This window comes from Macrobrachium nipponense, chromosome 28 (assembly GCF_015104395.2).
Source record: "Macrobrachium nipponense isolate FS-2020 chromosome 28, ASM1510439v2, whole genome shotgun sequence".
Taxonomy (NCBI): Eukaryota; Metazoa; Arthropoda; class Malacostraca; order Decapoda; family Palaemonidae; genus Macrobrachium; species Macrobrachium nipponense.
Window position 1 is genome coordinate 29,661,637 of NC_087217.1, and position 16,164 is coordinate 29,677,800.

Genomic DNA, 16,164 nt, shown 5'->3' on the forward strand with positions numbered 1-16,164 from the left:
GGGGTTGGAAGATGCATCGAGTCTATTTGAGGTCTTTTTATTAACTAAAAATTGTTGTCTGACCAACATTAGTAGCCGACATAAGTATTGCATAACATCGTCAAATTTAAAGAATCTTCAAGAAAACCATTAATTCAATAATGCCGTTACCCAACGTCCTTTGGTCCTGCATCAAATGCAGCAGTGACTTCCTTTTGGTGAAATGGCAAATTTGTCAAAGTAGAAGATATTTTTCCACCAGAATGACAGATTGCAAAGCTGTAAGTCATAAAATCATATTTTTGTTTGATTTATTTATCCAGTCTTTTCTGTTTTCCAGTATTGTACGGTAATTGTCCTTTTGTAAATCAATTTTTCTATTTTTTCCTCTTAAGTGGACTTAAACTTAAGTTCACCTTAAGACCTACTTGAGTCATAGTGACTTCATTATTCATGTTACAGTGCATCAGTATAAGAAAAGTTGGCCAGTACCTTTCGGAAATCTCAAATATCCCTCCAGACTGCATTTTTTTCTTTCTTTTCCTGGAGCTGCAGCCGGCTGTAGTCGTCAGCAGCACGATGGTGGTTTGGCGGCTCCTTTTCTCGGTTGTCGTGTGGACGACTTGCCTGGTGTCATCAAGCAGAGCTCAAGAATGGACTTTGACTAACGCTAACAAATGTAAGTATTTTGTGTAGATAAATTCCTAAATGTGTCATTCTGATAACCTGCATGATAGAGCAAGCGAATAATTCTGTAGTCTCTGCGTACATGCCCGCTTTCAGGTGCCTTAAGTGTTCTTTGATGAATGATAGCCCCAAAGAAGCAGAGAATTTCTTCAAATGTTCTGTTGAGCACCATTATGTATCTGGTTGTAAATAATAGCTTATTGCTCAAGCAGAGTTTTATTTCAATAGCAAGGTGACAGATTAAAAGAATGTAACTAGTGTTTTGTTTAGGAATTCATTGTTGTTACAAAACAACGATTCAGAACCATGAACAGGAACACTCATGTAATAAGTTGATAAATAACATTTATACAAAGTCTCTCTGCAAGACTGTTCACTTGGAGAAAAGGAAGCCCTACTCTGCTCAGTGCTTGACAAAGAATTAGTGTAGCCTTATTAGTGTGATAACAGAAATACCACGGAACTGGTACAAAGTTTCCCTAGAATACAATTTGATGTTAATCTTTACTCTTGCAAAACTGTAGCGTTTGAAGGAAAAGGCAGTGGATCAAGAGGGTTGTCTAGTAAAGGTTGAGGAAGTGAGTCATAATATTAAACTAGTTTTCGGTTATGTTTAAGAAACTGTAGGGAATTTTAACACTATGCCTGCTGGTTTGGCTTGGAGAAATGCTCTTGAGATAGTGGATATTGTTTACATAGAAAATGTGCACAGCATCACCAGAGGTTGGATATTGTGCCAAGTCACTGCCAAGCAATTGACTTGAGGATGTACAAATTAATCTCTTTCATTATCAGTGTGCTGCATCAACCCATTTGTAAGGGCTTTTGGTGTCAAGTGGAATATTTTAAGTGTAGAAAACTGGGAGTATGTTAGACCGGACAGCGTACCATGACTTGGCTGCTAAGCTATATGTGTCTAACAACCTGGCTATTGAAGTGAAGTTGGCCACTGTGTAACAAAGTAACAAAGTACTGTGTCAAAAGTATTGTTACACCACTAGGATGCTCCCAACAATGTTTTAAGTCCCTCAGAGGGTGCTGTTCTTGCAGAGGGACAGACTTTAATGTAGATATGGAAGAGGTTGAGAGGCTTCTATTTATCTGGGTCCAAGTTGGAAACCCGAGTTTCCTTAAATAACTGGAACCTAGGAAGTATGACGGACATCAATAATGACCAAAAGGGGGCTATCAAACTTTACTACAGAAATTACATGAATCGAAAATATGTAGAAGGCACTCAGAAAAGAAGGGGAGATTCATCTTATGATTTATTAACAGATTTCAAAAACTAGCCAGCCATTTCTTAAAAACAACCCGCCACCATCAGAAACATCTTAGAAGTGAAATACAGTGTCATCTACAAATTTACTTGCCCGTTGATAAAAACAAAAACGTTAAGTATATCTTAGTTTAACCAGACCACTGAGGTGATTAACAGCTCTCCTAGGGCTGGCCCAAAGGATTAGATGTTTTTATGTGGCTAGGAACCAATTGGTTACTTAGCAACGGGAACTACAGCTTATTGTGGAGGCAAGCACATGAACAACTCGTCCAACAAGGAACCACTCATATAATAGGATGACCACTGCCAAGCTCTCTAAGGTCTCTACTGCCACCTTTGAGAAAGGGCATGTGTGTGGAGAGAGAGAAAGGTGAGCCTAATCTCAATTCCCGTCATCTCACACAAAGCAAAATATAGTGTTTCAGTTTAACGGAATTTATTTTAGCGTTCACTGCAAGCCAGGGAGCCGCTGTTTTGCAGACAATTTCACGAGTTACAATCGGCCTGAAGTAGATGAATTCAAAGTGTTGTGGATAAATTTCATATTTTTTCTTTTACTCCGTGTTTTCATTACACCAGTTATAAAGTCACAGGCCCCTGCTGCTGTAGACCCCATTTCAAAATTGTGACACAGTCCATATGTAATGGAACAAATGATTCGCAGAAGGAAGGAGTAATACCTACTAGCCAGATAAGCACATTTAGGTTAAATGTGTTTCGTTATTATTTGGCCCTTTATGATTCTTAGCATGTACAAAGCAAATGATATCGTCATTTCACGGAATATTTCTGTAAAGGAAACCAATTTGTCATGTCTTTCGGCTAAAGTACCAAGCGCCTACAGACAGTACAGTAGTGCCTCAGGATACGAAATTAATCCGTTCCGAAGCAGCCTTCGTAACCTGATTTTTTCGTATCTCAAACTACATTTTACATGTAAATTGCCTAATTCGTTCCAAGCCCTACAAAAACACCACAGTGAATTTTACAATAAAGCTAAATTGACCAATAAACAATGAAATACAACAATTTGGACCATTCAGTACCTAACATAACCTATACTGTACCTGTAAATAAAGTGTATTAGTGTACATGGTACAAGAAATACTGTACGTACATGTACATACATATGTAGTAAAATGTGGAACCTTACCTTTCAAGTGAGGCGATCTCCGAAAGTGGCGACAGAGGAGGAGGACAAATGGCAGAAAACACGAACACTTAACTTTATGAAACACATTAAAAAATGGCAGAAAACATTAACACTAAACTTTATGAAACACATTAACAAATGGCCGAAAACATTAACACTTAACTTTACAAAAAACTTTAAATTAAATTTCTTTTTTTTTTTTTTCTGATTTTTACATTTTTTTTTTACTTTTTTATACTTTACGTTTTTTACAAAATTTCAATTTCTTCACCACTTGCCGTTTCGGTTATCGTATCGCCAGCGATTTCTTTGTCTTTAATCCATACAAGAAGCAGCCTCTCCATCTCATCATGCATGTGGCTCCTCTTGTTGGACAAAATAGTCACGCCATTGGAAGGTGTAGCTGCTTTGATGGCTTCCTTCTGCCTAAGGATGGTGCCTATCATCGACGGATTTCAGCTGTATTCCTTAGCAATCACACTCATCTGCATGCCAGCTTCATACTTCTTAATTATCTCCATCTTCGTCTCCATAGAAAGCATTCTCTTCTTTCCATGAACTTCAGCAACATTCTTTGGACGCATGGCTAATTAAGTTAATTAAGTTCACACACAATACAATAAAGTATACAAGAGAAAGTGAAATCACTAACATGAATTTACGTTAACAAACAAAATATGTATAAGTGAACAAAAATTCTGCATGCGTACAATAATGCTGATGCGACGAAGTGGTCAAAGGACGCCTTTACGTAGAGTGATGATGGGACAGATGCTGACCAGTAGGAGAGCAGGATCTTATGGCAGTGACTAGCATCAGGAACCAATGGGAGAGCGGGAGGATGGTGGCGAGTCTACTGAGTTAGCAGCGCACAAGTTTTAAAATTGTTCTCGGCGGTCGAGGCGAATCTCAGACTTTACAGTACACCATTTCGCAACCTGAATTATTTTTGTATACAGAAGCAAAAAAATCTTCATCTTTGCTTTCGTAACTTGGATTTTTTGTAAGTGGGGAGTTTTGTTTGCTGAGGTTCCACTGTACTAGACATCTATACATTTATGACTGTAGCTTCTGTTACCCTGGAATTTAGGGACTTTTGGTGTTTCTTTAAGCTTTATTATTATTATTGAATTGAACTTAATATATGTAGAATTTAGGCCAAAGACCAAGCACTAGGACCAAAATTATTATTATTATTATTATTATTGTTATTAGTATTATTATTATTATTATTATTATTATTATTATTATTATTATTATTATTATTATTATTATTATTATTATATTGAAAATACTGGCTGTTTCTACAGCATTCAATCTGCGGAGTCGTTATTTGTTTTATAATCATCTTTTCATCAGCGTGTAGCTACTGTATCAAGTTTTTTAAGAACATGTAAAGTTTTTCTTTTGTCTTAGTTTTATCTCCTCTAACGTTTCGACACCAGTTCTGGTGGTCATCAGGGAGAATTGCACAATCGAATGACCTGACATGCATGTTACACAGGTATTTATACCAGGCAGGTGGTTTACAGTTGGTGGATCGGTTCATGATGTCAAATAGATGGTTGAAAACTGTGATGAATTTAATTGTTGCCTCAGACGGTCGAAATTCTGTGAGGTCATTAAAGTGACAAAGTTACAGGGATTTTGCTACTGATTCACTGAATAGTTGAGCTGCTAGTTGAATATTCATTTTTATCTTTGACCAATTTGTATATGCATATCTAAGTTTGTTCCTAGGTGCAAACAAACCTACATTAACCCGCGTATTTTGCAATTTTTCTATATAAATCCATTTAACTGAGTTGTTTTCTCCATCAGTAAAATGTTTCCTATCACCAGACGAGTTTATTACCAACTTCAACATATGACAGGGATCGAAGAAGATGCGCACTGGTTGTTGAGTTATTGGATGTGGGAATGTTTATAAATTCTCTACTAAAGAGAATCTCAATTGTTTTATCATTGCAGCATTACTTGATATAATAGTAACCTTAGCTGAATGAAGTCTTCTTAAACATTGCTGAATCAAATTTACTCGTTCATGAGAACCAACACCTGCAATCAAGAAATACCCAATAGGTAATTTCCAGCTACCGTATTCTGCAGTTAACATAATGCAAGAGCCACTCTACAAAGGGAATGACACCACTATCTAATTCTGTGCACATATCAACAAACACATAATATTTTTTCACATCGCATCCTACCTATTGTTTGATTGCCATTTCATCCATAAGTAAAGAACAAATCAGAAGCTTGCCCGTTTCCAGTGCTGCTGAAAAAAGAGAGATTCGTGGAGCCTGGTAGGCCATCTACTTGTTGATACCACTTCAAAATTGTTCTAGGATGTGGGGGGATCCTTGGGGGGTTCGACCGTCTTCCAAGGGCAGCCGTGGCCACGTCTAGGTGGTTTGGTGATTAATGGTGTTGATCTGCGTCGGGGAGGCGGCGTGAGGCGCCCTACGGGCTGTGCATCAGTGCAGTCTTTATCCATCAGGAAGGTGGGTTTCAGTCTGTCAATCGTGATCCAATCATCGCGACCATTTATAGAGATGAAGTATGCCTTGTCAGTGCATCGGAGGACGTGGAAGGGACCTCGGTAGGACCTCGTTAGCGGCGGATGGCGGGGGTCTTCCCTGATAAAGACATGTTTGCAGGACGATAGGGCCTTCGGAAGGAAGTGTTTAGTTCTATCAGAGAAGGTCTTGAGGCAGGGCATGGATTTTTCGGCGGACTCACGAAGCCTGGCAATGGAGAGATCTGCTTCGTCAGCGTTGGTCAGGAAGAACTCGCCTGGGACTGCCAATGGTTCCCCATCAACCTTCTCTGCTGGTGATGCCTTGTCGTTCACCCAAGGGGCGGTCTGGAGGCCGAGGAGCACCTACGGTAGTTGACTTTTCCAGTCCTCGCCAGTGCAGCACGCCATGAGGGATGCCTTTACTGATCGTTGGACTCTTTCCACCATTATGTCCAGGGAGGTCCACAGCTTCGACAGGAAGACAGGTCCAGGGTCTGTCGTGATATCATCTGGCACTCCAAATTGGCTGATCCAGCTGGAGAGAACGGCTTCAGCAAATGCTTTGGTGGTTGGATCCGACATCAGCATTGCCTCTGGCCACCTGGTGGAGTGGTTGATTATCGTCAGGAGGTATCTGGCGCCTTTGGACGGGGGCAGGGGACCTGGTACTCACAATATTTTCAAATTGGCTAATGATCAATCGATTTTGATGATTTGTTATGGCTTTAGAGGTTTCTGAAGATGCTTAATCCATTCTTGACACAATTGAGTAGACTGGAAGTAAATATCACTCATTTTCAGCGTACAAGTGACCCGGACACAGTACGGAAACTGTACCAAACACAGTACGATTGACGAAGTTTGTCAATCTTTTAAACTTGATCATGTAATGCCTCTTTTTCAGGGTTTTCAAGCATGACAAAGTGAATGAAGTAGTAGTTGTTTTTCTTAACAAACCTTTAGTTTTGGGGAAAATAAGCCATCCATACACGTGAACAAAAGTATTTATATTTTGTTTAAAAAATTACCAGAATTACATTATGTAAATTATAATGTGACAATTCACGCAACCTATTCAACCACATTATGTTAAATACTGAGCTAGAAGTGATCTGTTTAATAAACTAGTAACCCTCATATTATCAAATTTAAAAGCTTTCCGTACATGAAAATAAATACAACTCCAGGCTAGAATAATAAAGCATCATGTGACAAGCACAACTGACCAGAATGAATGATGGCAATACTGCATACTATAAGATACAATATATTGCTCCACTATGGCTGATAGTATCGACCAGAAAAGAAGAGAAACTAAATCAGAGAAACACTGGACCTATTGTTAAGCGTATTATTAAATGTAAATGCTTTCTGTACGTGAAAATAAGCACACAACACCAGACTATAATAATAAAGCATTGTGTGACAAGTACAAATAACCAGAACAAAGGATTGCAATATAGTGCACCACTATGGCTGATAGTATCGACCAGAAAAGAAGACAAACTAAATCACAAAAACACTTGACCCATCGTTAAGCATTAGAATCATAGCTAATGCTGTATGTCAATATGATACCATTCACCACTTATCACTCATCATCATCATCCTCATCATCAACATTATGTCCATCATTCTTGATGGTATTTGAACAATCAACACCATAACATTTGCAAAGTGGGATGCACGACAGGCCGTTCTTAGAACAGCTGCATCTTCCTCTATATCCAGATCTACAGGCACACTTAATCAGTTCAAGCACAGTTCGTGGTGCAGGTAGGGTAAGGCACCTCACAGGTGTGTACCCACCCTTTTCCAGGCACCAGCCATTTTGATCGATTGGAGGAAGGTCGGGGCAGCTGGTACGATAAGATTTGTCACGCATGGCTGTGTAATTTGCCCGTGTTATGTGTGGCATCAAGACCGCGCGGGTTGGTGGTAGCATCTCACCCTCTAGATTTCTTGGATGGAACATCTCCCATCACAGTGCAGGGAGCATCTTTGGACCTGTTAGGTAGTAGACATGACAAACAAAGTGCTCCAATGGTTAGAGTTGCTCTGGATGCTCAGTACCGACCAGTTCTGTTGGCAGGCATCTGTCGTCATCAAAAAGTTGCAGATAAGCATGAACCCACTATTTCTTTGTAATGCCAATTAATTCCCACCCCAGTCAGTGCCAGAAAAATTATGACAACCAATGAGTCCTTGACATTTGTGATGGTCAATTACTTTTGCTCTCTCCACCACATCAATCTTTCTGTATTTGACACATTTGCCAGTTAAAAATTTGAGACCTGTTTGAGGATGAGTGCCAAGACCACCGCAAGACACCAAATGGAGAAGTGTAAGAACATTTGTGTTTGAGGACCACACGCATCTCTTGCCATTTACTTTCGTCTCTTGAGGCCATAACCTGGTGAGGTATCAAGGTGTCGGCCTCCTCATGTGTGTGCCCCTCTTCGAATTCATGGCTCTTGATTTTGTTTCCGTACACTACGACCAGATTCAAGGAATGCGACAATTTTTCTAGCTAAGCTTCGGCAAACAAATCTGTTAAGTTTCGCTTTGATCTTGTGGAGGATAAAGATACCTTCAGAGGCATGGTGGGCTTCATCTCTGAGTGTATCACATACTCTGTTGATGACACTGCTCTTTTCTGGCGTATTTTGTTCTTGAGTGACTGATCCAGGTAGTTGTCGAATACAACGTGAGCCTTGCTGTAGCTAGATGCCAAAGATGCAATACGCTCGATGAATGCTGCCTGGAAATCCAATATCTTGAGCATCGTTGGAGTTTTCTTCATGCTTTAGAGTACACCCATTGCATCAATGACCAGGACACGAGATGGATGACCTGTTAATACAGGGGATCTTGCATCCAATGGTTCGCCAATGGTTCCTTCAATGACATGCATCAAACTAGCCTCATCTCCAGGGATATAGAGTGACCCATCTACAGACAGATTGAATGCAGAACCACAGATATCTCAAATTCACTGATGGTCTCCTCATGTTTTGGAACTATCTCCGGGCTGCTGCCTTGAATAATCAGAAACCTTCTTAGCAGCTTACGCTCTTCATGTAGCTTGATCACCTTGTCTCCCATGCACACTTTTGTCCTCTGCATCCAGTTAGAGAACTTCTTCACTTTTAATTTCTGCAATGGATATCAAGCAGACTTTTGATGTCTCCTTAGTAACCTGTCTTGAATGAAAGCTTGAAACCTCTTCTGCCCCTTTTCAGCAAAGAGCAGAATATCACCTTTTGCCCTGTTGGGAATAAGAGCTGATGATGCTGTTTTTCATTGGTGTTTTAATTTCAAAGGGGTTTCCAGCACAGTGTAGCCCCACTGATTCACGCAACTTCAGAGCATTTGATAGTGTTCTCGCAACAATATTCCCTGCCAGTTAATAGTGCTCATTTCGTTTTGTCCCCTAGATGTTGGGGTAAAATGGTACAGGAACTTTTTTACTATTCTGGCAAGATGAGGTGTAGTTGTAACAAGACGGTCTAGAGCTGCATCATCCTGGGTCAAACCAACCATGCCACCATGGCACTTCAGGCCTTTGATTTCTTGCTCAAGTGTCATGTCAGTGAACAGACATGTGAAAGGAACTTCTGATTTGGCCACAACAAAATCCCCAGATTTCAGTGCTTCCCAATTATCTGGATCTTTTTTGAGGGCATTCATCTGTGCCAAGTGAACTGGCATCAGGCACGAATCATGCGCAAAGAAATCCTACAGGAGCTGTTTTTCTGACGAAGTCATACTGCATTATTAACAATAGGTCCAGTGTTTCTGTCATCTAGTTTGGCTTCTTTTCTAGTCAATACTATCAGCCATGGTGGTGCAATATGTAGTACTTTACATTATGCACTATTGCAATCCTTTGTTCTGGTCATTTGTACTTGTCACACGATGCTTTATTATTCTAGTCTGGTGTTATGTGTTTATTTTCATGTACGGAAAGCATTTAAATTTTATAATAAGTGGGTTACTAGTTTATTAAACAACTCACTTCTATAGCGTGAATTGTCTCATTATAATTTACGTAATGTAATTCTGGTAAATTTTGTAACAAAATATAGATACTTTAGTTCACGTGTATGGATGGGTTATTTTCCCCAAAACTAAGGTTTGTTAAGAAAAGCAACTGCTTCATTCACTTTGCCATACTTGAAAACCCTGAAAAAGAGTTATTACATGACCAGGTTTGTAATGTTGTCACAAGCTTCCTCAATCGTACTGTGTTCGGTACCATTTCCGTACTGTGTCCGGGTCACTTGTATGCTGGAAATGAATTATATTTACTTCCAATCTACTCAATTGTGTCACAATTGGATTCAGCATCTTCAAAAACCCCTAAAACCATCAAAAATGATCAAAATCGATTAATTATTAGCCAATTTGAAAATATTGAGCATACCGGGACCCCCCAGGACAAAAAAGCCCCCCATGGGGGTATCTGGGGGTCGAAAAATTTGGCGTGCTCCACTTTCCCACAGTATACACCGAAATGAACCAGAATATGCAATAAAATCAATTTTGACAGCGAAATCCTACAGGAGTGCAAGTCGTACCACACTATTTTGCCCAACAAGCACTGACGGGGTCGGCTCATTAATCTGGAAATTGGACATCACCACCGCCATCTTGAATTGACTCTTCTCCCATTCAACCTCCTTGTGTTCCAGAAGGGTTTGAAAGACAGAATGAAGAGTATTACTATTGGCAGATTTCAATTGTCCATTTTGTAATCTTCCAACCCTTTTGTTTTCCTTTAGTACTTATACCACCATAATATATATTTTACGATATATATATATATTATATTATATATACTATAATACTATTATTAATATATCATATATATATACATATTATATATATATATATATATATATATATATACCTAATAATATATATATATATATTATATATATATATATAATATATTCATATCTATATATGTAATATTATATATAGATATTATAAATATTATATATTATAATAGAACTTATAATATATATATATAGGTAATAATATACCAATAATTATATTATATAATATAATTATATATAAATATATATAATATATATATATATATGTAAGTGTTTACATAATAAAAATACGGAATGTTAGTCCATATATATAAAAGACTAAAACTAAATGGGTCAACCAGATTGCTTGCAGGAATGTGATCAGACTAGAGACGCTAAAGATGACGTATACAATAAAAGTAGGCTAAGATAACATGCCGTCACCTGTAGTCATTCAATTGTTTATAAACTTTAGTCCAAGCTTCCTGCTTGAGACAAACACCGTGACTTATAGCTCAAGCGGCCTACGTGATTAGTAACTATGTCTTCTGATGGTACGTTCGTATATAACTATGTCATTGATTGTATGTTCATATGTTCGAGCTACTGTCTGTTCCTTTATGACTGGTAACCGAGATGGCAGCAAGCAGAATAGAGTTAGCTATCGTCATTAGAAGACCTGTACCTCTTTACCTAAGCTTTATCATGTAGAGAGAATAGAATTAGCCATCATTGGCAGAAGCGATCAAGCTATCGTCATTAGAAGACTTGTACAATCATACCTGATCTTCACCATGTAAAACTTCAGAAGAATATATATATTTTTATACTTCGTGTTTTCTACAAGAACCTCCTCACCGAATCATCATGAGTTTAACACATCGTCGTCATAACCAAAGAAGATAATACCGACTTCGTAAGTGATCTACAAACCCCAAGACACTCCATTGAATATGGAAGTGCAATACCAACCGACTTAGCGTAAGATTATCGCAAGTCTAACATAACCAACCGACTTAGCGTAAGATTATTGCAAGTCTAACATTACCTCATAGGGCGCCTTATTATACAAGGCAACAGCCCTAAAAGTGGTGGCAGCGACTGTACGCGCCTAAAAGTGGGGGCAGCGTACCAGAAGAACTCTACAACTTCTCCGAAGAAAAACCAGAATAATAAATCATGAAGTCAACGACGACGAAAGCAGCAGATTCTTCAAGCAACCTAGTATCATCGTTTAGTGAGCGACTTCAGAAAACAACAAGAACTCTTCACTGACGACGAAAAGCAAGAAATTCTTCAAGCAACTTAGTATCATCGTTTAGTGAATAACTTCAAGAAACAAAACCGACGTGTCCTTTTTCTTACGGCAACGCAAGCTTCGTCTCTCATTAGAATCATTCAAGAAAACATCGTTAGTGAGCGTTTCCGGCACTTCAAGAAACAAACCGAACGCGTCTGCAGCATCGGATCTACAAGGGCTCGAATCATCCAAACATCGCGCACGGGGGAAACTCAAGCAAAAAAACCAGGTCATCCACTAAATAGAGAAGGAGGACCTAGGCCGTGTATCGTTATCGGAACACCGTGACTTCCCACAAAAGCAAGCTAAGTACAATTTTTTATTCATTTGGAGTAACTTTGAGTGTTTCCTTTACAGGTCGAATTTCGTTATTCCTGTGGCTGAAGTTACGAGACATTCTTAATCTTACTTTTTTACAGAAATTATCTACATCATTGAGATTTCGCTACTGCGAGTTTTTATCTTTGAGTGTCTGTTTCCAGAAGTTCTACTGAAATATCATAATCATATACTATGTTAATTTTATCATTTTGGGTGATTATTAATCCCTTACGTAACAAATCATATTAAACAGTGAATATGCGTTTACGCAGTGGACGTCTGTATTTATACAGATGCATGGATAGGGTTGTTAGGCACCGTAGTGATAAGAAAACACACAAAAACAGGTCAGGACAATGAAATGCTCCTTTGCAAAGTCCCGATCGCAGTTTTAGCCTTGAGTTTTTTTAGTTATATAAAATATCTAACCTCAATGACTCAACTTAACTTTAAAAATACGGCTGGATTGCAAGGAATAACATGTCTATAAAAAACTTTCATTAGGCTAAATGCACTGACCAGGATCCCTCACTATTTCAAATTTTAGCAAAGAATGAAGTAAACAACAGCAAGTACACGATAACGCAGTAGAGATAACTTATTTTAATAGTAATCGCTCAATTCTTTATAGTTCGTCATTCATACGTTCGTTGTTTTATACATAACTAGCAGCAACATAATGCTAAAAACATACAATATGTTGCCGATGGTAATAAAGAGAAGGATCCAAATTATTACAAAAAGAAATAGGTAAACAGTAGCCCTTTCAGAATCAAACAAAGCAAACTCGGTTACTGTGTCACCTAGTCAACGGTCAGGGTCGGTCAAATCTGCCGAGTGTAGCAATCAAAGCACATTCCACATAAGCGACTTCAGCGGAGAGGAAAAATGATGTTGGATCAATTATGCCATACCTTTTATTTTTATGCCAATACTTTTTTGAATTAAAAAGGATTTTTCCTATGAATCACACGACCGTATCAAGTAATTGGAGCAGGTTCTCGTTTTTTTTTAAATACATAAGTTATTATAAGTAGTGGTGGATTAAGCCCGACTGTACGTGCCGTAAAAATTAGAATATCTTGTTTTATTCCTTTAGTACACGTAATATCCTGTATTTACGGACTCACCGTCTGTTGTTCAAACTTCCCTAATGAGAAGTCCGGATAAGCAAGCGCTTACAGATACCTCTATAGTTATAAAAAACATTGATCTGTATCTATCCTCCTGCAAATAAGGCGTGTTTATCAAAGGAAAATCCTATAAACCTTCAAACATATTAAAATCCGTTTGAACAAAAAAGAGACAGTTAATCAAATAATAACTTATATAGAGGAACTATACATTTGTCTCATAAATCGTAACATTGTTCAAATGACCCAACAGAATTCTCCCACAACTGCAGTCGCAGTTTGCACGCAAAATCTCGAGAAGCAGGCACCCTCGAATGTCTTAGTGCGTGCAAAAAGACTTTGCTGGGAAATGAAATTTTAATCCTTCCCGACACTGAAATATAACGATTTCCGCGAACAAAGCCCTAGACACGGTTGACTAGCAGCAACAAGTTAAATCTAGTGATCCACAAACGTATACATATCATGGATAGGGAAGTTATAAATATCGCATTTTTTATTGTTGCTAATTTTTAATCCCGCCCAACCAGTCGTAGATGAATCTCTCTGATAATCTATCTAAAGTAATATCCGTAAAGTCATTCAAGCAGAGGTGATTCAGCAGAAATTTTTTTTATCTTTTACCTGAATACCAGGAAGTTTCTCCACTAGCGAGTGATCTCTGGGAGAAAAACGGATGTCATTGAAAACAAAATACGGTCAAAGGACAAACATAAAGCTATATACGTACCTTCGTGTAGAACCCCAATGAAATTTCAAAATAGAGATAAATGACGAAGTTGAAAAATGTTAGTAATAGGAGTCATTAGGAAATCAAATAAGCCCATATAATTTTTCCCTCAAACGTCATGCCATAAAAGATCGGACTTGGCGTATCTGCGTAGATTCTGTCGCTTAAACAAGGAAACGACTCCCGATAGTTTCCAGTGCCATGTACCGACGACATCTTATCTCTGTTAGGTTAGAATAAATTTTTCACCAGCTTGGACTTACTTAAAAGGGGACATTATCAATTTTTACGTATGCCTCCGGCTTACGTTGCGCCCCAATTACAATATAGTGTTTGGAGACTTTTAGGGGATACCCTACATGCCTATATGGATGATCTTGTAATCTTTTCTAATACCTTAGAAGTACATTCACATAAACTAGAGCTAGTGCTACAGAGACAAAGACAAATAATCTCAGAGTAAAATATCTAAATGTGAGTTTTTAAAAACCGAACATGTTTATCTAGGTTTTATATGTCTAGTCAAGGTCTTAAAGTAGTCCATGGTAAGGTGTCGGCTATTCATAACTTCCGGTACCTATTAACGTAAAAGGGTGATACAGCACTTTTGCGCTGTATTTGGTATTACAATCGTATGTAAATATGTAACTCTTCAATCATAGCAGCTCCTTTAACAGATCTTACGAAGAAGAGCGTAGATTTATTATGGTCTGAAAAGCATCAACAGGCGTTAGATATCTTAAAAGCGGAATAATGCAGCTCACCTAACTTAAAAATCCCTGATTTAAATAAGGAATTTTTTTTATTGCAATAGACGCCTCAGACCAAGGGGTAAGAGGGATACTACTTCAGTAATATGATAAACAGTTCTTTCCTATAGCTTTTTATTCACGTAAACTAAAGCCTTCTGAAAGTAAATATGCAGTAATAGGCAAGGAAGGGCTAGGTATCTTTAACTCACTAGTACATTTTAAGTTCATAATCTATGGCTATCCTGATAAAGTCCTTACTGAACATGAGTCCTTTACCGAGTTTTTCAAAGGCTTTAATCACAGTCCAAAAGGAACTCGGTGACAAATGATCATTCAGGTCTTTGGAGCCAAGATAAGATATCTACCTGGGAAAGCAATTATCATAGCTGACGCATTATCCTGCAATCCCGCACCATACTGCAAAGAACCATTAATTAGACTAAAAGATATAGAAACATCCGTGCCTATTGTTAAAACCGTATCTAAACAAGAAAATTCCTTAACCCAAGAGATCGCGAGCATTGAATATCTGGGTTGGAGCGCAGAACTGTTACAAACTGAACAAAGCAAGAGTCAGCAGCAATAAGCAAAATAATAAACACTTCGAACGGAAACAGGGTCAGCGGCTAAGCAAAAACAATAAACACTTCGAGCAGAAACCCTAAAGCAAAGTATATTTAAAGTATGTGTATCAAAATAATGTAATCAAATGTAATATTATATGTAGGTCCGTGACGAGGAAAACCCGAAGAACACAGCAGATGACTAACGACTAGGTAGTAGTAACAATCTCTTTCATACCAATCGTCATAAACTGGTTGCATTCTGTCATCCAGGGTTCCCCATTATGTCACAGAAAGCCAAATCACTGTTTTACTGGCCTACGATGCTTACAGATATAAAAAGCACATAACTAATTGTAACACGTGTAATGAAAACAAGGGATACACTAAGACACCTGTCAGTTTAGGGGCCTATCCTGTGCCAAATCAATCCTTGAAAGAATATACGTAGAATTATTAACAGAATTACGAGTCTGACAGAGGGAATAAACACTTCTTAGTGTTAATCGTTCCTTGACACGTTATATAGAATTAATAGCACTAAAAACAAACACCGCAATTGAGTGCGTTAGGAATATTTATGAGTGCTAAATCAGTAAACATGGAATTCAACACATAATAATCTGTGACTCGGGTGGTGTAAATCAATAATAATCTCCTTAACTCGTGTGTGAATTCCGTTCCATTAAGAAAACCAATAATATATTTTATCACAGAGTCAATCGGTTTGGTAGAATAAGAGATAAATAAGAAAGTGTCAATGTCTTACGAGTTACAACTCGTGATACTGGATCCTAACTGGATTATAGCGGTTCTCACGGTTTTAAATACCTTTATCATTCATATCTCGTATCTGTAGAAATGATACCGCAAGTAGCCTTATACGGTACGCCGCTAGAACACTTTTCCACATATTCAAGCCA

General features: G+C 38.2%; 1 protein-coding gene across 3 annotated transcripts in view; it reads left to right on the forward strand.

Moving 5' to 3' along the window:
• LOC135201634 (beta-mannosidase-like) overlaps positions 1-16,164 on the forward strand; it is a 103,406-nt gene that overhangs the window by 27,138 nt on the left and 60,104 nt on the right. Inside the window, exon 2 of one of the 3 annotated variants that reach the window (XM_064230702.1) lies at positions 529-658. The exons of 1 other annotated variant lie outside the window; for it this stretch is intronic. In XM_064230702.1, coding sequence (XP_064086772.1) covers positions 559-658 — 100 coding nt within the window. In that variant the 5' untranslated portion in view covers positions 529-558. The remainder of the gene's footprint in view (positions 1-528; positions 659-16,164) is intronic. One more of the 3 variants, XM_064230701.1, reaches the window with a different exon arrangement.